Below are 23,486 nucleotides of genomic sequence, written 5' to 3'. Positions count from 1 at the left end.
GGCTCTGGGAGAAAAAGACATTTTTCCACGTAAATTCCAGGTTTATTGAGTTCTGGTTTTAATAATTGAGAAAAAAACCCTAAGGAAAGAAGCTGAAAAGCAGCACATCCATGACATAAGTGGCAGAGTCAATCCTAAGTAGAAGGCTTTGCAAATATGCCCTCTGATCTCATGACTTCAAAAAAGCTTTCATATTAACCAAGTTATTCCTGGCTGAAGATGTTCCTGCTCATTGCAGGAGGGTTCTAGACCTTTAAAAGGTATTTTCCAACCCAAATTATTCTGTGAGCCTCTGGTACTCTGCCAACAGGAGAGCTCTGCATCTGTCCATCCATTTTACAGGTGGGGAAGTGGAGGCAGCTGTATGGAAACCAAGGAAATGCTGAGTATTCTTCCTCATGGATCCTGTGTAAACAAATCTTCCAGTGAGAAATGAAAGGAGATCAAACTGTTTAGTGCATCTGAGGGGGGGGTTAAAAGTAAAAGAGAAATCAAACAGCAAAGTTCAAATGTTCAGATGTTTCAAATCCTAACACAGTGGCTGGGGATGGTCTTTCATTAGCTGGAGCCTCAGGGAGGCTCTTATGGAAAAAGTGACCTGGGCTGACCAGAGGCTGTAGGGGTTGATGTGTAAAGATGATCATGTGAAATTATCTGCAAGCTCCATTATGAAGGTCAGGCCGGTTGGTCAAAGGATTTTATCTGTTTGAAAAACCTCAGAAAAAATATGTCTCAGGTGGGTCATCCAGAAATAGAGGTGTCATCATCATGAATGAGTTCCGAAGCCCGCAGTGAAGGCACTTCTCCATCAGCAAAGTGGTGTCAGAGCTGGGAATGGAGCACCTGGACAGGGCAGGGAGGTGGGGCAGTGTGAACCCAATGAAGGTCAACAAGTGCGCGTTCCTGCACCTGGGTCAGGACAATCCCAAACACAAGCACAGGCTGGGCAGAGAATGGATTGAGAGCAGCCCTGAGGAGAAGGATTTGGGGGTGTTGGTGGATGAGAAGCTCAATGTGACCCAGCAATGGTGCTCTGGCAGTCCAGGAAGCCAAACTTGTCCTGGGCTGCATTGAAAGCAGGGTGGGCAGCAGGTGAGGGAGGGGATTCTGCCCCTCTGGTGTGCTCTGGTGAGACTCCACCTGGAGCTCTGGGACTCTCAACATAAGAAGGATGTGGATGTGCCTGAGTGAGTCCAGAGGGGGCTCAGAGAGCTGGAGCAGCTCTGGAGAGAGGCTGAGAGAGCAGAGTCTGTTCAGCCTGGAGCAGAAAAGGCTCCAGGCAGACCTCAGAGCCCCTTCCAGAGCCTAAGGGGGCTCCAGGAGAGCTGGAGAGGGACTTTGGACAGGGGCTGAAGGGACAGGACTAGGAGTGATCGCTTCAAACTGAAAGAGAGCTGTCTTAGATTTAATATTAGGAGGAAATTCCATATTCAGAGGGTGGTGAGGCCCTGGCACAGGTTTTTCAGAGAATCTGTGGCTGTCCCATCCCTGGAAGTGCCCACAGCCAGGCTGGATTGGGCTTGGAGCCACTCCTCTGAGTGTGGTGGGATAGGCAAACTTGCTGAGCATACACTGCCCCATCATTCAGGTCATCAATGAAGATGTTAAACAGGACTGGACCCAGTATTTAGTGGTTTTACCACCTCCAGGTGCAGAAGACCTTTCTCCATGGTGCCTGTTCCCACAGGTGCTCTGTCCTTCCTAATAGGCTCTCCCAATGTCCCAGTTCATCTTTCCAGCTGTGGTTTAGATCTATTCCCCTGTCTTGCCCAAAAGGAATGAAAAGAAATGTTTTCCTCCCTGTCTCTTTGCAGCAGCCTTGCAGAATTGAAGGACTGAGTCTTCCCATCAATCTTCACTTCTGTAGGAAAAGCAACCCCATTTACTCAATCTTTCCTATCAGGCTATGTTTTCTTGACCTGTTGTCATTCTCTGAGTTCCCTCCAGACTCTCTTCAGTCTCTGACAAAAAAATCTTTGCAGCAGCTCGTTGCTTACAGCTGAGGAGCCACAGTGTGGGGTCAAGCAGAAGGTTTGCTTCTCTTGTTGAGAAGATTGTAATCCTATTTACACAGCCCGTGTTACAGGAAATGTCACTGCAGATCCGTGTTCAGCTGGAAGCCTGTGGCATCCATCCATCCATCCATCCATCCATCCCTCTCTGCAGCCCTGGCCAGCTCCCCATCTCCTGCTGGTGCTCTCCTTTGCTCTGTCTAAATTCAGGCCCCTGCAGTTGACCTGGATTGTGCAGAGCCTCATTTTCTTCGTTGAACATTACTTCTGGTTTGTTAATATTGTTCTGGAGGCTGGAGCTGTCCTCTAACTCCCCTGCTGGGTGCTGTGTGTGCATTGGATGAGGATAATTCCTGTTCCATCACCCAGCTCACTGCTCAAAATACACTTGGAGAGAGCAGAGCTTGGTGGACACCACCCAGATTGTTCTTTGGGTATGGCAAAAATCCACTGGGAGTGTTTAACGGTGGAAGAGAGAAGGTTTAGATTGGGGATTAGAAAGAAATTCTTTACAGTGAGAGAGCTGAGGCTCTGGCACAGGTTGCCCAGAGAAGCTGTGGCTGCCCCATCCCTGGAATTGTTCAAGGCCAGGCTGGATGGAGCTTGGAGCAACCTGGTCCAGTGGAAGACGTCCCTGCCCATGGGAAGGGGTTGGAAGTAGAGGATTTTTAGGGCCCTTCCAACAGTTCTGTGATTCTATAATTTTTCTAATTAAAAAAAAAAAAAATCGCTGCAGCTTTTACCAATTCCTTTGGCCCTGCAAACAAGAGACCATAACAGGTACCCACTGCCTGCTAACTTCTATAAAGAGTTGAAGCTTTGTTTGATATGACTTCTTGCCAGCTGCATAGTGGCTGTCAATTCTTGTTTTCACCATACTTTCGGTGGCTTTATTCTGCTGTCTTTACAGGAAATTGGAAAAAAAACCTGGCAGGTTTGCAATTTTCTTACTCTTTTCTCCACCTGTTTAGTAAATAGGCACAGTAAGGGCCCTCCAGTCTGCCAAGAGGGCCATCAATGGCTCTGGTGCTCTTTCAGGCATCACAGGAGGAAAATTGCAGAATTTCCACAGGTAGGAAAGAACATCTGAAGGTCATCTTGTCCAGCTCCCTCCTGAGAGCAGGGTCACCTGGAGTAGGTTTCTCAGGCACATGGTCAGTCAGGGCTTGAATATCCCCTAGGATAGGGACCCCACATCCTCTCCGTGCAGCCTGTGCTGATGTTTGATGACTCTCACCATAAAAAAAAAACCAAAAAAACCCACAAAATTAGCAAAAAAGACACTCCAACCCCAAAACATGCAGGTTTTGTTTTTTTTCTTAAAGTGGAATTTCCTGTATTCCAATCCCTCTTGCGTCTTGTCCTGTCACTGAACACCACCAGGAAGAGTCTGGCTCCATCAGATATTGGGACACCTTAGTACCACCACATCCTTCTCCTCTCCAGGGTGAAGAGCCCCAGCTCCCTCAGCCTTTCTTCATCCCATCCTTTACCATCTTTATGGTCCCTCAGTGGATTCTCTCCAGTATGTCCATGTCTGTCCTTCTCTCCCACTTTTTTCCAGTATTGTCTGGAAAGAAATGCTCCAGCTCATGTCTTTCTCAGCCAATCTCAACTTTAAATATAAATAAATTGTCTAAAGTGCTGTTGTGGTTGAATTCCAGCTGGCAACAAAGTTCCACACAGCCACTCCCTCACAGTCCCCAGCAGGCTGGTGGAAATGAAATGGGTGAGTAAAAGTGAGAAAGCTTGTGGGTTTAAATAAGAACAGTTTAATGATTGAGATGTAATAGTACAACAACAACAACAATAATCACAACAATAATAAACAACCTATTTCTTCCATGCTGAAATCTCAGCTTTCATTCCCACCACTAATGCTGCCCACCCAGGTGTCTCTAAATGGAGACTGATGGGTTCAGATCTCTTAAATTTAATTCTGCCTGCATGGTTTTACTTGCCAATATCTTTCCCAGTCCAAGAGCTATGGACCAACTCTTCCCTTGAGATTCTACATTCTGCTCTTCTAGTCAGGCATGATTGGCTTGTACAAGATATACAAAGCAAGCCCTTGATTTCATCAAAATACAAATCCATGCCCCTTTTAGTCTGGCTTGGATGTGGTTATTTTTTTATTTCTATTTCAGGTGATGAGGATAAAGCTGTGATAAAATGTTTTTTTTTTTTCTTTCTTATTCCTTTTTTTCTTCTGTGTCTAGTAGTTTAGGAAATGCTTGTTCCAATTTGTACAAACTGCCTTCACAGTAAATTGGACAAGTTTCCCTGAGGAGCAGTAGACAAAAGACTTGGGAAGTGCCATGGGGATGGGGAGGGAAATGCTTTTATTGCCAATCAAATTAAAGGCATTTAGATCTGCTCTTAAATTTTCCTGTAAATATATTACTGTGGGGTAAGAATTTGGCTCCAGAGCTGTATGAATAAGGAATATTTCAATTGCTTGGTAGGATGGGGTGGGAGGTGGCTGCTGCTAAAAAGGTTTGGTTAAGCTACAACAAAATATTTCATTTTCAATTCTTTCTATTTTTCCTCCCTTACAAGGAGAAAAAGCTTCAAAATGGAAACACGTCCTGAAAATGATAAATCAACATTAAGCACTTGGAGTGCTCCAAAAGCCCCCCTTCTCTCTCCCCCTTTGCCACCACTCTGTTGGAGAAAAAATAGATGCATTCACTGTTTGCCAAAACAACACTTGCCCAGTTGTAATCAAGGCGTTTTACAACAGGGTGGAGGCTTTCACTCCATGTTTGTTGTCTGTGGCCTTGGGGAAGTCATGGCAAGAAATGATTCCACTTGCTTATCTCTAAAGAGAGAGGGTGGGTCAGGAAAAATCTCTGTACTGAGCCTGTTTTCAAGCTCTTTGGTTGTCCCAAATCCTTGCAGTGGTCTTAAACTGTGGGAGATAAAGAAATTAATTCCTTATCTCTGCCCAAAGACTTTCTGGTAACTGTCTACCATGTGCTCATATTTACCTGGGAAAATTTTGGATTTTGGGTTGCATTTTCTGATGAAGGTTGTGCTGGTAGTTCTGAGCTCATCTGAGACCTGGGAGAGCTGAGCTTTGTTCCCAAGTCCATCACAGACTTCCCAGCTGAATCTTCAGCTGAATCTTGTAGGTTTTAGTGGTTGTGATCAAGAATTTCCACCAATACACCACAGAATCGCAGAATGGTTTGGGTAGGGAGGGACATTAAAGATCCTCTTGTTCCAGCCCCCTGCCATGGGCAGGGACACCTTCCACTATCCCAGGATGCTCCAACCTTGCCTTGGACACTTGCAGGGATGGGAGAGCCACAACCTCTCTGGAAAACCTGTGCCGGGGCCTCACCACCCTCTGAATACAGAATTTCTTCCAAATAACCAATCTAAACCTTTTTTCTTCCAGTTCAAAGCCATTACTCTTTGTCCCACCACTCCATGCCCTACTAAAATGTCCCTCTCCACTTCTCTTGCAGGCCCTCCTGAGCTACTGGAAGTTGCTCTAAGGTTTCCTGGGAGAAAGTGCAATTGTAGGTTGTATTTCCCTGTAGCTCAGGGTTTTGCAGTTCTGCACAGCTGACACGATGAATTGTTTTGCTGTTGAGTGTCTTGGTTTACAAATTTGCCCCTTGTTTCCTCTTGTTTGCTCCATTTTCTGTCTCCTTGAAGCCACTCCAACAGACACCCTCACCTTTTCTCTGGCTGCTCAGGCCATCACAGCTCAACTTCCATAAGTTTGGGCTGAAGGCTGTTTCCCTAAAATGAAGGATTTCTGCCCTGGGGGCACCTGCAGCCTGGGATGCCAATTATGTGTGTATGTGGTACACTGAGGCTGGCAGGGGAAGCTGCACTCTGGATTTTCTCCACTTTAAATGGATTTAGCTCCCAACCATTGCTCTGTCAAGGCAGTTGCACTTTCATCCTCTTTCATGTGTCTGGCCCAATTAAGGGAGGATGGTGAGTGATTTCTTTTGGTCCTGGAGTTCTGCTGTCTGGTGAATCTCAGCACTGATTTTTTTTTTTTTTTTTTTTTTTTTTTTTTTTTTTTTTTTTTTTTTTTTTTTTGCTTGGTTTTGAAACTCTGAAAGAAAAAAAAAGGAGAATGAAGTACAACAGGTGCCTGAGGCCATCAGGCTGTTCCCAGTACAGTGCAGAACTGGGATTTTCTGGTGCTTTGCTTTGCAAGGAGGACAAACCAAAAGAAGAGCTGCAAGTGTCAGTGTCAGTGCACCTCAAAAGAGACTTTTCCTGAGATATCTGTCAATTAGGACATCATGTACCACAGAAAGTGGAGGCCATTGCCAGCTCTCTGTCAGAGGGGTAATGTCTGGTCCAGAACATGAGAAACTTGAATATCCAAGCCCAGAATGAAGCATCACAGCTCATGTCACCCAGCCTAACACCCCAACATCTTTCCCAGTACAAGAAAGACATGGAACAGTTGGAGCAGGACCAGAGGAGGCCACAAAATGATCAGAGAGATGAACCAGCTTTGCTGTGAAGAAAGGCTGTACAGCAGGGGTTGTTCAGCCTGGAGAGGAGAAGGCTCTGGGGACTCCTTAATGAGGCCTTTCAATACTTAGTATAGGAAAGATAAGGACAGACTTTTTAGCAGCACCTGTAGTGACAGGACAATGGTTTTAAACTAAGAAAAAGAGTAGATACAGAGTAGTTATAATGAAGAATTTTAGTTTATGGTAAGGTGAGTAAAACACTAGGCCAGGATGCCCCATCACTAGAAATATTTCAGGCCAAGGAGGTTGGACTAGATGACCTTTAAGGGTCCCTGCCAAGCCAAACCATTCCAATTTTGCCATCACACCAAAAGTGTTGCTATTCCTGCAGGATTGTAACTTTCTTTTTGTGGTAGAAACACCAGTCTGGGGTGATTTTTTCACAGCCTTGGTGTAAGAAAGCAGCAGCTGGGTTTGGTCCTGTATCATCTCCCAGCTCATGCAGCACCTTTACCTCCTCTCTTCCTTTGCTGCCATCATCTCCATGCCTTTGAGCTGAACTATTTTGATACCAAAGCCCTGGACACTCTTGGAATGCTGGAGGATGTCTGGTTGAGGCAATTCTGTGGATAAAGAGGAAGAAGTTGTCTTCCTATGACTCCTGCATTTATTTCATTCTGCTGCTGCTACCTCAGGCCTTGCAGATTTTTAATTTTTTTTATTATTATTTTTTTAGCCAGCAAGGCAAAATAAATTTGGCTCCAGTATTCCTGCTGGAGGCTCAGGAGCTTATAACAGCAAACTTTCTCCTTTGAGAGCTCATCAGGGCTGCAGTGTGATGGATAAACTCCAGCCAGCTGTGTACTGGTATAGTTCCAGAAGACAGCATCACCTTAAGTCTTTACCTTCCAGCTCAGGATCTCAAAGCACTTTGTGAACAGTGAGGAATTAAAAGTTGCCCTTTATCAGTGGAGAAAATGAGACACAGGGAGGTCAAATGACTTGCTTGCCCTCAAAACCATTTGTAGTCCAGAACACCTGGATTTTAGTGCTTTCAATTTTTTTGCAGGTGGGCAACCTGAAGTTTGGAGATTGCCCTGTGTCTTTTATTTTCCTTCTCAGTCCTTTTTTTCTTTGGCTACTGGGGTTTAACTGACTTTTAACAGGGCTGTGCCTGTCCTTTTTTTTCTGTTTTTTAGGTTTGAAGTGTAATCCAGCATCCATCACTATCCAGAAAATGTCTTATGGATCCATTGATGGGAGTGGATTTGGGAGCAGGAACCCATTTGGAGGCCCTTCCAGACAAGGCTATCAACCTCTAGGTGAAGTATTGATCCCCTGCTGTAATTTATTCCACCTGGTTCCCTGAGGGCTGAGGTTTGACTTGCTCAGGGTCACTGTAGCTGCTGTGTAAATATCACACCCTCTCCAGCGGTCATTCCTGACACTGATTTTCAAAGGTGAAACCCAAACTTTTGCAGTTTGATTTGCGTGATTGAGGCCCAACATCTTACCAATCTTATCATCCTCAGCACCAATGAGGGTTTTGGAGGAATTTTGACGAACCAGAAGGAGAAATGCGGAATATTCCCTAAAGTGGCTTGTGTCTTTTGTCATCTCCCCATCACCTTTACAAGCAGTTTGTCTCAATGGTTGTTCTAAGGCTGGCAGATGGAGGGAGTAGATGAGAGGATGTATAAAATGCAGTGGGCTGTGCTTTCCCAGAGGATAACTTTGCTGTGGAAGCTGCTTGAATTTGGGAAACATGCTTGGATGTGGCAAACAGGATCAAAAACTCACTCAGGAAATGCTGAAACCTTAAACAGTCGCTTGAAAATGGCTGTGGATTCTCTCTTTGTGTCATTTTTTTAAGCAGAGGCCAGACCAGCCCTAGGGCTGATCTGGGCTTATCTAGTCTGGCTTTGAGCAAGTTTTTCACCTGGAACACATCCTTCATTTTGTTCCTGCACCTGGCTTTCTCCGGTAACATGGCAAAGGGATCTCTTTTCCTTTTTTCACCAGGGAAGAATGTCACCACTCCCTCCACTTGCCTTTGGTTTCAGTATTCACTAACACAGCCTGATTTGGTGTTCATGTTCTGAGGATTGCAAATGTTCTTTGGGAAACATTTTTTTTGTTTCACAAATAATGGCTCTCCCTGAATGGAAAAAAAATATATATTGAAAAAAAAAATAGACAAAAACCAGAGGTTTCTCTCTTCTTAGAAATTTGGGGTTAATTTTGATTTTTTTTTCTTTGAATAGAAAGGAGGTATTGAAGTAAGTACAAGTTGTCTGTTCAGTTGTAAATAGTGATTCTTAGGCTATTCTGCAAGGCAAAAAAAAAAAAAGCATAAAAGCAAGAAAAAATTGGATACTTGGGCACAATCAAAGAACCGTAAGAAAAGATAATTGAAATGTGGATTATACAAAAAATGGATCTCAATGCATTATATTTAGATTAAAAACAATTAGAAAAGAATATTTATTGTGCTGTATGAAAGAACCCCTGTTTTTATTGCAAGTTCACAGAATAACTCAAGACACCTAAAATCTCTAAATATTTGAAGAGATCCCTTATTGTGCCCAGCTTGCCCGTGGCTTGGCCTTTGGAGCTGTTATGCTGAAGCCACCCTTAGTGGATGGCAAAGAGGAGCTGGTGTGGAAAATTCAGTTATTTTGAAATGCCATGGTGTGTTGACTGCCCAGCAGAGCCTGTTGATGCTCTGGGTTATGGCTTAGACTTGAGTGCTGGTTTCCCCTCCAGGCTTGCACACATCCTGTCTGGTGGCATTGCCATGGATACATCTCCAGGGTCCTCCAGCATGGATTTTCCCAGCCAGCCAAAATTGGTTGGTCCCTTAGCTAAGCATCCCTGTGGAAAAGATTGCAAGGGGAGGGACCTGTTTGCATTGGCCAAGGCAGCTTGGAGAAGTTTCCTTTCTCTGTGGCTCAGTCAGAAGTTTGTTCAACCTTGAGAAAAGAAGGTTTGGGGGAGACCTTTTCATTTGTCTCCAGCTTTTAAAGGGTGGCCACAAATGACATGAAGACTCTCTTTTCACATGGCAAAGATGTGAGGTTTTGGGTGCAAGTTACTCCTGGGGAGATTATCAGAGACTCAGACAAGAGGAAAATGTTTTGCAATGAGAACAATCAGCCTTTAGAATAACCTCCCCAGAGAAGGATGGATTCCAGAATGCTGGACACTTTTAAAGTTCATCTGGATGGAGTGCTGGACCATCTTGTCCAGGCTGTGCTTTTGCCAAGAGAGGTTGGATCTGATGATCCTTGAGGTTCCTTTCCAACTTGGCATTCTGTGATTCTGTTCTGTGCTCATCTGAACCTGTGTCCCTTTGCCACAGAATATGGACACTTTGGATGCCTTTTGTCACAGCATCCCCAAATATTCCAGTAATTAAGTGCCAGGAGAGGGTAATGCAGCACTAATTATCTGCCTCCTGCTTCTGGACAATGGATGACTGGCTTGCTAAGAAAAATTGCTTTTTGTATTAGATCATGGTGTGGCTGGAACAAAGGAGCATGGCCTTCCCACCAGCATTTGTGTCTCTGCTCTCAGCAGGGACAGACCTTAATGGGAATGTTCTGTGTGTGCTTTAAACCTCTCCCTTTCTTTGTAGATAATAAATAAATAAAACCAGGTATCCCTGCAGGTAAATGTCCAACGGTGGTCCAGTGGTAATATTCAATATCCAACAGAAAACCCTGAGATACAGCAGCAATAAAGGTGTTTGTTGGGGGTGGAACTGCTTCATTTGTAATACAGAGAGAAAAAAAGAAGGGAGGGCTCAGGTTTAGTTTGGTTTTGTTTAATGAGGGGTGATACTGCCATGGGGGTTTCCTCTGTGCTTATGCATCTGTTTGCCTTGGCTCTGTTTCTTCCATGCTCAATCCAAATGTGCAGCCAGGATGGGAAAGTTTAATTACTTGAAGGTGATTCCCTTGGCTCTGGGCTGATGTGATGATGGATGGACTCAGAGCCCATCCTCAGGCCATGTGGAGGTTAATGTTGCTGACCAGCCTAATTAGGGAGATCCACAAACTTCATCTGCAGAGTTTGGGGAGAATCCTGAGGCGGTGTTTTCAGAAATCTGGTTTGCCCTGGACACCTTGGTGTTGGTGAAAACTCTAGTTCAGACTCTGGTTTTGATGGTGGATATCCAGGGTTTCTTTGGGAAAAACAAAAAAAAGTATTTTTTCATTATTATTATTGTTATTTTGATATTGGCAGGTTTTAGGAGGAGGGAGAGAGAAGCTCAGCAGAGCTCAGATGTTCTGTGGCCTTAAGCAAGGAGCACCCTGAGGTGTGTCACAAGCAGGATCACCAGGATTACCTGGAGTAGAGCACTTTGGGAGTTTGGTTGTCCCACAGCCACTGAGCGGCAGGTGGAGGCATAAGCCATGTCTCTGCTTTGCAGCTGGGAGTTACAACCTCCTCCAGCAACATCTGCTTCTCATATCCTCATTCTGATCCCCAAAATCATTGTAAACCCAAGTCTTCCCCTGTTTCTTTGTAGGAGCTTATTTGGCTTCATCTGGGAATTGGTGTTGCATGGACAAATTAGGAAGCAGGTAGTAGGAAGTTATTGTTTTGTTTTGGTTTTTTTTTTCTTTTTAAACCTGAGAAATGAAAAATATTGATTTCAAAAATATTTTTTTTAAGTAATGTGACATGTCTAAGATAAACAGAGAGCAAACACTGTACAGCAGTAGGGAACTCTGGATCCTACTGCTGTGTGCAACCTGCACTCTACCATGCTCAACCTACCTTCCCAAAACCATCTCTTTGTGGGGAAAATGAACAAAACCTGCCTTACACAAGGAGATATATAGGTCAGGGAATTTAAATAGCTTGGATTAAAATGCCACAAGACAGGAAATTTTTAACACTGCTTTTATTAACCTTACTGTAACCTGGACATTAAATGCCAGCTCTGAAAAGGTAAGGTTAATTTCATATTCCAGCAGTGCATTGCTTCCAGGTGAGCTCAAGGGACTGCTGGGTCAGTGCTTGATTTGGCTGTGGCTTCATTTAGACCATTTCCCCCTCAGTTTCTCCTGAAGATTTTGTGTGGGACTCTGGCCAGGGTTGTACTCAAGATCTATCACATGTGAGTCTTTCTCCTGGTTGGATAAGGTTGGCTGTCTTCCCTGAACAGAATGAGATTGGTCCCTGCAAGTTGTCCTTGGCAGAGTTCTCTGGGTGTAAATCCCCTAATTATCATTTCAATACTTAGCAATTGTTAAATGATTTTTTTCTACCTTTTTTTTTTCCTGGAATCTGGTCTATAATTTTCTTTGCCCTCCCATCTCTACCACTCACCTGCCTCTGTGCTGCACCAACCAGCCCTTGGGTGGAAAGTCATGTGCCAGAGCTGGCAGTGCTGTCACTGACCTGTCATGGAATTTTTTAGGTGGGAAAAGCCCTCTGAGATCCTCAAGTCCAGCCATTAACCCAACACTGCCAGGTCTACCACTAAACCGAGTCCCCAAGTGCCACATCTACACATCTTATAAATCCCTGCAGGGATGGGGACTCAGCCACTTCCCTGGGCAGCCTGTTCCAGGGCTTGACAACCCTTTCAGTGAAGAGTTTTTCCCAAATATCCAATATTCCTTACAGATGAACCACCCTTCTGTCCTCTCCAATCTTTTCCTCCTTTTCTAGCAGTTCAGGAAAGGGATTTAAAAACACACCATGGAGTTCATGGTTGCCTCCAAGTTTGGCAGAGTCACAGAGCTCCTGTGCTCCATGGGAGGGAGATGTTCAGATGATGTTGACCCCTTTGGTGGGGTGGGGCTGGCAGAAACTCCATTTTCTGGGCAAAACTCACTCAAAAGCTTGGGTACAAACCAGCACCATGGCCTGACTGTGGGAAATAGTGAAGGTAAGAAGATTTCTAGAAAGGTCGTCAATAAGCAACAAAGTTAAGAGAGTTTCTTTGTGGTTGTACCAAGAGGAGGAAATGTGGGAAATAGTAAAGGTAAGAAGATTTCCAGAATGCTGTAAAAGCAGGCCTTAGAAACAAAGAACAGAAAACTTGGAGCTAGCTGCAGCTGCAAAGTCTGAAAGTAGGAAAAGTTACAGTAGTACAGCAAGCAAGGCCATGAAACAATAGCTTGAGTTTTAGGCTTGGCTAAGATAGACCTTTAGACTGCAGAAAAATATATTTAGCAAGATAGTAGAAAGTTTTAAGCTTAACAGGGAAATATTGTGAATTGTTTATAGAAAGAATACAAGCAAGCATTGTGTGAAACAGGTGTATGTGTACTTTTAGTGATGGGCTAGAACAATTGTCTGTAAGCTTTAACAATATGCTGTTGGCTGGAAAGTTTTTAAAATGCTCTGTAACAAAGGAATCTTTGGCTGCTGCTGGCAGGATGTGAACTGGTGCCATCTTTCAATAGTCTCAACCATGTTATGAGGCTGATGCTGCAATAAAGCTCGAGGAAGGTGTCCCAACAGTCCCATCCCATTGTGAAAAAACCCCAACACACCTGACCACCCCGTGGCCTCACTGCAGCCCCAAGTCTGGTGCCAAACCATGGGAAGGAATCCCCTGCCAGCCCCACATCTCGAGGCTGCAAAGAGCTGAAGCACAGAACAAACTCCTCAGTACACAGGGAGTCCCCCTGGGGTTGAATAACACTGAGCAGGTGAGTAATTCTGCTGCTCTCTTGGGGTCTGAGCACTGCTTTGGTTTTGCTGACTTCTTAAATTAATTCCAGTACTTGGGATGCTTTGCTGAAGGGAAGTTGAAACCCGTGGTGGTTGCAGTGCAGAGCATTGTCCAGAGGGGCTGGTGGGAGGTCCAGGTCTGGTTGTGGCAGCTGTTCCTCACTGGGACAGTGAGGAGCACTGTCCACAATCATGCATTTAAATGTCCTCAGGAAAGAGTGCTAGAAGGACATAAAAACAGTGAAAGAAAGTAAGAACAAAATTGTTGATTTTTGGGGGGATGTTCAAAGCTACTATGCAATATTAAGAGTGGTTTTTTCAAAGGCTGAAGTCTCAAACTGAAGGGCTGGACCAGATCACATTCAGTAATTTAAACAAACTGCTTTTGGCATGGAGTCCTGTCAAGTGTGGAATTACAGAATCATTACAGTTCAAAAAGACCTCCAAGATCATCAAGTCCAACTTCAAAGGAGGAAAGACTGAAGATGTGACCTCCTGTAGCAGCTTTTCTCTGTCATGCTTAGGTGGGTTCACAAATATTGCTCCAAGGTTTCCTCCTGGACTTGTCTCTAATTTAGAAAGCTCTAAACAATAATGTGGCTTGTCAAATGCTGTGTAAAACATTTCTGAGAGTCTTAATGATTGACTTTGGCTTCTAGGTCTTGGGTTTCATCATATTTTCTTAAATTTATTGTCCCACAGAAGTGGAGAAGTTGGGTGTCATATTTAATAAGTCATTAGTAAAGTGCAAGTTAAAGTCTAAGTGCAAACAATACAAAAAATCATAATAAGATTATCTCTCTCACTAGACAACCCCAAAAACATTCTTGTGGCATCTACAGAATTATTTCATGTTGTTTCTCTGCTATTGTTCAAAACTTCCAAAAGTTATATATTTATTTTCTTAGTCCATTTTCACTAGATTTAGAAGATCTTCTCTTCCTTGCATCCAGTTCTTGGAGATCTTAGTAATGATTTAATGAATTAGTAAGACTAAACTTAAGAAAACATATTAAATAATAATGAACAACATGTTCTATAGCAAAAGGAATTGCCAGGAGAATTAACTTTCAAACAGAAATTGACTTTGAAACTGTTTGTTTTGAAAACCTCTGCCCTATCCCTTTTGGCATTTTTAACATTATAATGAATGTTTTGCTATAATTTCAGTATTTCAGGAATTGGAAGTGGTTATGCATTTATTTCTATAACTAGCAAAACCAGAAGTATTGGAATAAATAAGTATTTTAATGAAATATGTGAGGGTGAGCTGACAACTTCTTAACAGGAAGAAAAAAAAAAGCAACAAAACCAACAAACCAATACAAAAACCTCTTGGGTAAAAATAAGATTTTTTTCCCTTTTTTTTTCTTTACCATTTTTATTTGCTGGTTTTGATTATCCAAAGCAATTTTAATGCAAACATGTAAAACTCATGCTGGCTGTCCCAGTCTTTGACAGAAAATCAGAAATCAAAGACAATCACCTATCCTTAGGCATTTCAGCTGGAAATGCATTTAAATATCAGAACAGCTCAGAACAGCTTGCTTCATTTTCCACTCAATTACAGTGGAATTAGAAGTAGTTTAAGAAGATCCTCTGCCCAGAGCTGGCTTGTTGTGTGCTAGAGGTGCCTTGGTAGGGAAAGCAGAACAGAATTAATGTTGCTGGTGGAAACTGTCCAGTGGAAAGTGTCCCTGCCCATTGCAGATGTTTGGAACCAGATGTTTTTTAAGGTCCTTTTCAGCCCAAGCCATTCTGTGATTCTGTGATTCCATGAATGTGCTTGTGGTTCCTTTACTTTCCCAATGTGGGCCCAGACCTGGGGCTGCCCTTCTGGGATGTCTTCCCACATGAGTGCATTTTCCTAAAGGAGAAGAGACTGTCCTGTGCTTTAGTTTCAGCTCCTAAAATGAATTTAGCCCAATGTCTTTTCCCTTCTGGCTGCTCTTTCAAAAGCTTTTCTTGGTCTTGCAGGCAGAGGAAAGAAAGGTTTTATTAACAAAATAAAACTCAGATACTGGCTCATTCAAACTTTGTACCAGCTCTTGTTTGAGCTGCTCAGACCTGGACAAGGCATCAGTGATTTTAAAATGAAAGAGAGAAGGTTTAGATGAGATATTGAGAAGGAATTTTTCCCTGTGAGGGTGGTCAGGCCCTGGCACAGGGTGCCCAGAGAAGCTGTGGCTGCCCCATCCCTGGAAGTATTTTAGGCCAGGTTGGATGGGGCTTGGAGCAACCTGGGATGGGGGAAGGTGTCCCTGCCCATGGCAAGGAGGTGGAACTGGATGATCTTTTAGGTCCCTTCCAACCCAAACCATTCCTTATTTCTGTGATTCTCTGATCAATGCTTCCAAGATTTTTCAGTTCTGTACATTGAATCCAATTGTGTGGTTTTGAAACTTTCTCAGTTTCTCAAGAGCACTTCTCTGGTCACGAGAGCAGAATGCTCCTCCAGCCAGCCATAAGGGAGTGCTTGGCTCTGTTATGAAATTCCTGCAAGTGCTGCAAGTCTTCCTCAACATTTTCTACACCACTGGGCTTCCACCCTGTGCTTTGCATCCTGTTCTTTCCATCCTGGCACTACCCAATGCTTGAATAGGATCTGCAGCCTGTTTTTCTTGATCTGTGCCTGCAAAAAAAGTCCACCTGAAACAAGATACAGCTGAAATTGAGCAGTGGGATTGATGCATGACCTTGTATGAGCATCTGTCCCTGTTTGCTGCGTGGGGATCCATGGGAAATAGGATGAGGCTGGAGCAACCCTTCTGCAGCTGTTTGATTTTCCATCAGAGCTGTCTCCACCTGCACATCCTAGTGCTCCTCAGTCTCCTGCTGTGCCAGGCAGATGTGCTGCCAGGATGGTTTCATTCTGAAATCGGGGGTAGAGCAGATCAGAGCTTATTCCAGGTTTGCTGGACTATTTCCAGTGTCTGGAGTGGTGGCTGCATCCCAGTTGGGTTCATCGAGCTGTCTCCCCAGGGAGGAAGCAGAATCAGCATCCAGACAGGCTAAATATTCCAGCCAGCATTATTTCCTGAGGTTCTGCAACTCCTTTCCTGCAATATGAATGGAAGAAATCCCAAACTTCACTGGAAAAGGTGGTTTCCAGGAACAGACTGCCATTTCTAACACAGCTTCATCCACTCCATGTTGTATTTCCATCTTGGGAAGGTGTTGACACTTTTTATTGCCCTTATGGCTGCTAAAAGGTCTTTTTTTTTCCTATTGCTTTTTTGGCTTTTTTATTAATGTGCTCATCAGGAAACCAAATGAGGTTGAAATTGAATTCAGCCTGGTCCGTCCTAGTTTGGATATCCATGTACAGTGATGCTCTGTCTCCTCCACTATTGCTGTAATAACCCCAGGAAATTTGGGAGTAGACATTCCTGGGCATTGGAAGAGGAACTGCAATTCTGGCAGGAATTTGCTTTGTCCCAGGCATTCCCCAGGTGTGAATCAGACACTGACAGAGCTCAGATTCTTAGCCCAGGTGAGACTGTGCTACCTCACCCTGATCTTTGGCTGCAAACCAAACTTGATATTAACTGAATTGTTCCAGAAATGGGGTTTTTTGTTGTTTTTTTTTTTTTTTTCTGCTGCAGAATTTCCACTTGGGTTTTGGCTGTGAAAGGGAACTAATCCAAAAAGTCTAAAACCTAGGATAAAGCTTAGGAAGGAAAAACATCTTTGTTGCCAGTGCTGTTGTGGTATGGACAATGGGTGCTGCAGGACCTGCTGAGTGAGATGGAACTCTGCATGTTTGAGATGTTAATATATTATTTGTATTAAAATATTAATATTTAAGTCATAATAGATAAGCTTACAAAATCTCTGTGCATGAATGCAGCTGGTTGCCTACCAAGTGTCTGATCTTTTGGAGATCACATCCATGTCTTGGTCCCTCTGTCACTACTCCATGATGTGCCAGGTGCAAATCTCTTAAATTCCCTGTTTTCTTGTTTCCTTCCAATCCTAGACTTACTATTATCCAATTAATTAAATTTTTGAGGACGTCGAATTTCTTAATTGAAATAGTTTTCTAATTAGAAATAAAAGAATTTAGTATCCTCTGTGTGTGAGTGAATTTTCCTTTTTTCTCTTTGAAGATGCAAATGGAGTTTTATGGCATTACCTTCTGCCAAGAAAATGGGGATGAAGATTCATAGAGATACTGAAAAAAACCACATTTTTTGGTTTGGGACAAATTTGGAAGAGAACTTTTAAAGGGATGATTTTTTAAAGGCTAGAATTTAGTAGCCTTTCCTTTCACTTGTTGGAGAGAAAAAGATTTCTTTTGAGAGAAGTGTAAAAAGCTGTTTATTTAGTAAGCATTCATAAGCATTAAAAAATGAATGATATTAAACAATAAAACCTTTTGTTGTTTTGAAGTGATGGAAAATTCAGAAAGTCTTTTTGTGGATTGGAGAGAGAGTTCTTTGTGTGTGTACAGCAAAGCAGAGCTCCTTTTCTTTCCTCCTTGCTTTTGGAACCAGTCTTAAAGGTGCAGGACTTAATATCCAGCATAGACAGAACAGATGAGTGTGGCTACAATCATCATAAAGTCACCCTGGGACAACACAGCTGTGGATTTCTGTTCTGCAGCCCCACTCTGAGGATGTATTTGTTTGCAGAACTCATACAAATCTCACTTCTGTACATAATGGAGGGGTAGACACAGCTGACCCAAATCCATATGACACAAACAGAATTTGAGTGGAGAGAGGAAAAAAAAGAAAAAAAAAAAAGAAAAGGAATAAAGCTTTTATCCATGCTGTCAGTCCAGAAATATTATTTGTGAATATCTCTTCTTCCAGGTGATGTTGGCTTGGAGACTGACACTGGCAGCTAGAAGTGGGCAGGGATTAAAGATCAGCAGGGGAAGGACTCGACAGATGTAAGCAGGTAGATTGGGGATTAGGGTGAATTAGTGTGGATGGAAAGCATTTAGGAGCAAGGAGGGGTTTTAAATTGCATGTTAGGATGTATGCATTGCAGATCTTCCCCAAATTTCTTTTTTATACTTGGATATTAATGGCTGGGATTTATGAGCACGTTCAGTGGCTGTTGGTGTGGCTGAAGGTGGTGGTGCTGCATGGCTGGGTGGAAGAAGCAGCTCCAAGAGGTTCTGAGATGTACAAGTGGTTGTGTAGGTGTTTGTAAAACCAATTTCCCATTGTTTCTTAATCCCAATCTGGAAAAATGTTTAGGGGATATCTCTGTGTTTCTCACCTTTCTTTCTGGCTGCTGAGGGCTGCAATGGGATGATGATACTAATATTTTTTCTATAACAACACATGCTAAGTACATTAAAAATTCTTTAATTCCTTCTTCCAAAGCTAATATTTTTAGTGGAAACCAAGCTTGACTTGGTAGGCAGGTGATTTTTAGGATTTTTTTTTACAGTACCAGGATTAAAATATTCCCAATGGACTTTTTTTTACAGTTTATGTCCTATTTTCAGAATCTCTCTAAGGTCTGACCTCAGAGATCTCCAGATACCTGATGATGCAGCTGTGGGTGTGGGATTGGATCATCCAAGGTTCCCCTTTCTGCTCTGGAAGGTTTTTAGGGATTTGTTGAAATTTCAACCAATGTGGGTTTTTTTTTTTGTTTTTTTTTTTTTTTTTTTTTTTTTTTTTTTTTTTTGGTTTTGTTGTTGTTGTTGTTGTTGTGGCTTTGTTTGTTTGGTTTTGTTTGTTTGTTTTTTTACAGCCAGTCAAACCTGATTGCTCTTTAATCCCTTGGTGCCCTGCAATGTGCTAAAGTGGAAGATTTCCCATGGATGCTTCTGTGTTTGGCCATTCCTTGCTTTGAAACCTTCACCCAGAGATTTGGGAGTGGATTTTCAGAGAGACAAAGAATATTCCATACATGTGAATGCACAGGGCATTATTTGGTTAGGTGGGGAATTTTATTTTATTTTATTTTCTCTAAAGGCTCTTCTCAGGTCCTTAGGGGGGAGCAGAAGAATGAAGAGCTGATCACAACCACGCTGCATAAAACACAATGTTCTCTATTCCTTCTCCTCTACTAGCAGAGATACAGAAATGGAAACAGGGATAGAGCTGGCAAAGTAGAGGGACAAAGTTATGTAAAGAAGGTTTCTTGAAGTCATAAATCCCTCTGAGGATTTTTAAAGTCATGAATCCATCTTTTAGGGCTGGGAATAGGACTGGACTTGAACTTGGCATGTAAAAGAGGTTTGTTGCATATGACGCTGTGTGGAAGCAAGACCACTGGGAACCATCCCATTCTCCCCTATAAAAGAACTTTTGAAGGGAAAAACCAGTCCTGAGAGTCTGGAAATTTCAGACCTCGTGTACTTTTCCTCCTGTGTGGAGGCAACCAAAGTAAAGGGCTGAGCAAAGTAAGATTTTTGTATCGCTTTCTCCCACCTGTTCCTCTGAGTTCCTTTTTATTATTATTTTCACTTCTGCAAGATGGTGAAAAGCAGAGATTCAGAAAGGGTTTGCTGTAAAATACAGTTTGTAAAGAACTTGGGTTTATGACAAAATGCAGCAAAAACTCCTTTTACTGCACTCCTGTAGTAGTCTTTTTCTTTTAGATTTATTTCAGGTACTGGAGGAGTTAACCAGGTGGGGAAGGAGGAGATGTCAGCTGATTTTCCTGAAGTGCTTTACCAGCCAGACTGTAGCCAGATGGCTGGGACTTTGAACAATACACAGATAATTCCAAGCCAGGATCTAACAACAATAAAATCACTAAAAAAATACAGGATATGTGTACCTGGGGGGAATGGATGTGCAGTGTGTGTGTATATGTTTTTTGAAGTATAATTTGGAGGTTTCTGTCATATTGTCATTTCATGCCTCTCCTTTTATAGTCTTACTGCTCAACCAAAGCCCTGCTTTTAAATTTTGCATCTGTTAACACAATTTCAGTATTTTCAGGTTTGTTTTTTTTTTCAATGGGTTTTTCACATTAATTGCTCTTTAGTGAAGAATATTTACATCTTGACAAGGAAAAAAAGTTCACGTTTATGTACAATAAGAAAATAGCCACTGTAGCAAACAAGAGCTTCCTTTTGGGAGATTGAAATTCCTGGAGATCAGAGAGGTTGGGCCACTTTGTATTTGGGGAATACCTGGCGCCCTCTGCTCCCACAAGCTAAGGGATTTTAATTGACTTGTTAGTGTGTCTTAATGTCAGTGCTTCTTTTTCCCTCCATAGGCTCAGATTTGACTTGGTAAGAATCCAGCTTATTTTATTTTGTTTTATTTTGTTTTATTTTATTTTATTTTATTTTATTTTATTTTATTTTATTTTATTTTATTTTATTTTATTTTATTTTATTTTATTTTATTTTATTTTATTTTATTTTATTTTAATGATGTCTAGTTGGTTGGCAGAGGGCTGCTTGCCTTGCTGCTGCTCTCCAACTCTTTTGTTTCTGGTAGAACATCCTGTCTTTTTTGGTCTGAATGGACCATTGCCCCTGAATTTTCTTTTTTTTTTTTTTTTTTTTTTATTGCTATGTTTTACTTTTTCCAGGAATGTCTGAGATGTCCTCGGAACTGAGAGAGGGGGGCTGAGGACAAGGCCAGCATTCCAGCATCACCCTAAACAGTGGCAGTAGAAAATCTTAGAAAAACTCCTGTAGCGTCTCTTCTCCTTGGCATTTGCATCAGGAGGGCTGTGAGTCAGGCAGGAGGGGTTTCACTGCTGAAACACCCTGTGAATTCCTCTTTTGGCTGAAAATAAAAGCCAACTTTGCTTTTGGGAAAGAAATGTTGGGTATTCCACTGGATTTCCTCTATTTCCTAATTCTAAAAATCCCACCCCTCCATATCCAATGGTTTAGACACAACAGGAATTCAGCTTTATTCCCCTGTCATCTTTTTCTTTCTGTGTTTTCCCCAGTTGTTTTCATCCTTCATCTCTCAGTCCCTCTCTTGCTCCTGCTGCTTTCCTTGACCAGGTTTCCCAAAGCAAAGGCAATGCCATTGTTTATTACATAGTTTTTTGTGCTGTATAAATACTTTTCCTAGTTTGGCACAAGCATATTTAAATCCACATCCTGGTCAGTGCAGACTGAGGAATGGCTTTGTACTCAAACCCAACCCTTACCCTGAAATTCCCTGGAGCTCCAGCTCTAATCTGCATCTGCAATGGGAACCATGGGCACAGCTCTCTACCACTTTGTTGGGCATTCTGTTTCAATTCCTGACAACTATTTTGGTGAAGAAATTTTTCCTAAAATCAAATCCAACCTTCCTCTGGGGTAACATGAGGCTGTTTCCTCTTGGTTTGTTCCTTGTTCCCTGGGAGCAGAGCCCAGACCCTGCCTGGTTCCACCCTCCTGCCATGGAGTTGTAGAGAGTGAGAAGGTTCCCCCTGAGCCTCCTTTTCTCCAGGCTGAACTTTCCCCACTGACAGATCATCAATAAAGATATTAAATAGAACTGTCTCCAATACTGAGCCACTTGTGACCAGCCACCACCTGGATTTAACCCTGTTCACCACCACCTGGATTTAACCCCATTCACCACCACATGGATTTAACTCCATGCAGCACCAGCCAGTTTTTTACCCAGAAAACCTGTCCAATCCATGAACATCCAGTTCCTCCAGGAGAATATTGTAGGAAACAATGCCAAAGGCTTTGCTGAAGGATCCTCCTGTGTGTCTTGCTTCCTTGACATGGAAGAGGGGAGGGAGGAGAGTATTATCACCCCTTCCTTGGAAGGTTTCCTTTCTTGCCCAGCCTGCGGACAGGACAGCACTCAGGAGACCAACTCAGAAGTCAGGAGAATTTTTCTTCTGTTAAATTTCTTCTCCTGTTGTTTTCTAAGTCATATTTATTCACCCAGGATGAGTTTTGGGAGCTGATTTGCATTTCAGCAATGACTGTGTCAGATCTAAGTGAGGCAGGAAAGGAGGAGAAACCTCTACAGTGTGTCAGAAAATGAAGATGATTTAGTGGCTGCCAGTCCTAAAGGATTTTAATGCAGAGGTCCTGAGAAATCCTTAAAGGAGAGATGTCAGATTCCAGCATGAGAAGTGGCTCAGTTTCTGGGAGGAGGCTCTAGCAGGCCTTTTAATGACCCCCAGTGGCCGAGATCAGTTTTATCTGCAGCTTGGCAGAAGCACATGCCCACGGAGGAAAGGCTCTGCAGCAAAAGTCGTGCACAGACCTTGGCCAAGCGCCGGGAAATGAAGTCGTGATTAACCCAAGCCTGGGACCCAACTGGAGTTTCCTTGTGGCAGGGCTGGTTCCTGGGCTGCAGCATGTAAATGCTTCCCCCTGGGCTCCAGCTTGGCTTCCTCTGGCTGTGCCTGCATTTAGAAGATCAAAAAATAGATCAGAATATTGGCTTTGCCTTCTGGGAGGAGTGCCACCAGGTTTGAAGATGAATCATTTAAAAATAAACAAATTTGTGTGGGTGTGCTCTAATGCAGGAGCTGCTCTGCACCTTTTTTTTTCTTTTTCCTTTTCATTTTCCTTTTTTTAATATACTTGACAACTGGCCTTCAAACTTCAGTACTTCACAGGAAGTCTAAAGCTAATTCTCCATTTGGATGTTTTGGTGGGCTAAAAGCTTTGCTTTTTTTAGAGAGGATGTTTCTATTTCCAGATTTAAAGTTAGAAAAGGTAAAATGCTTATTGATACCTGCATTGATATCAAACTTGTGACTGCTCTGCTCACAGATAACTTGTAAAACTTGCTGCTTCAGGATTGAAAACTACATTTGAGCTGGAGCATGGAGGCTTTAGAAACAGATCAAGTGCTTGAGTGTGTTTGTAGACACCTTGATTTTCCTTCATGGTTTGCACTGATAAGGGTGCTTAGAACACAAGGCTCTGTAACCACGTATTTTGATACTAAACTGTGTGGATAGCTTAGATTTTATGCTTTGGCATATAGATTTAGGGAGTTTTTTGGTTGGTTGGTCTAAAGTTGGTCCAGCTACCCATCAGTGAGTGAAAGTTGCTGTGGGAAGGCATCACCATGGCAAAAATTCCTCTGAGCAAAAGAGGGACCAATTATTTCTGTGACCCCAAAGCATATACACAGCTCTAACGGTTGTGGTAAAGGGTAAGGAGATTAAACCCTTCTCCTTTTAATTATAAAAACCTCCTAAAAGATAACCCACCATTCCCTTGTGGGTTATCTTTCCATTTTGTAACTTCTCCATAGGTCCTGGAGGCTGGTGTTGAAACATCCATTTCTGTCCTGATCCATTGGCTCAGATCTTGTCTAATACCTGTACTTGCCTTGGGAAAAAAAATTATTTGGAAAAAAGTCTCCTAAATTTTCTTCTGGAAAAAGTTTTGGAAGGGAGGGAGTATAAAGAGGATAAA

General features: G+C 42.7%; 1 protein-coding gene across 5 annotated transcripts in view; it reads left to right on the top strand.

The window, feature by feature from the left end:
* Positions 1 to 23,486, top strand: part of TSNARE1 (t-SNARE domain containing 1) — a 456,778-nt gene that overhangs the window by 93,749 nt on the left and 339,543 nt on the right. For all 5 annotated transcript variants that reach the window (XM_050970764.1, XM_050970765.1, XM_050970766.1 and 2 more), the window contains one exon: positions 7,663 to 7,785. In XM_050970764.1, the coding sequence (XP_050826721.1) occupies positions 7,701 to 7,785 (85 nt within the window). In that variant the 5' untranslated portion in view covers positions 7,663 to 7,700. The remainder of the gene's footprint in view (positions 1 to 7,662; positions 7,786 to 23,486) is intronic.

Source organism: Serinus canaria, chromosome 2 (genome assembly GCF_022539315.1).
Source record: "Serinus canaria isolate serCan28SL12 chromosome 2, serCan2020, whole genome shotgun sequence".
Taxonomy (NCBI): domain Eukaryota; kingdom Metazoa; phylum Chordata; class Aves; order Passeriformes; family Fringillidae; genus Serinus; species Serinus canaria.
The sequence above is the reverse complement of the archived record's forward strand: the minus strand, read 5'-3'. Positions and strand labels throughout refer to the sequence as shown.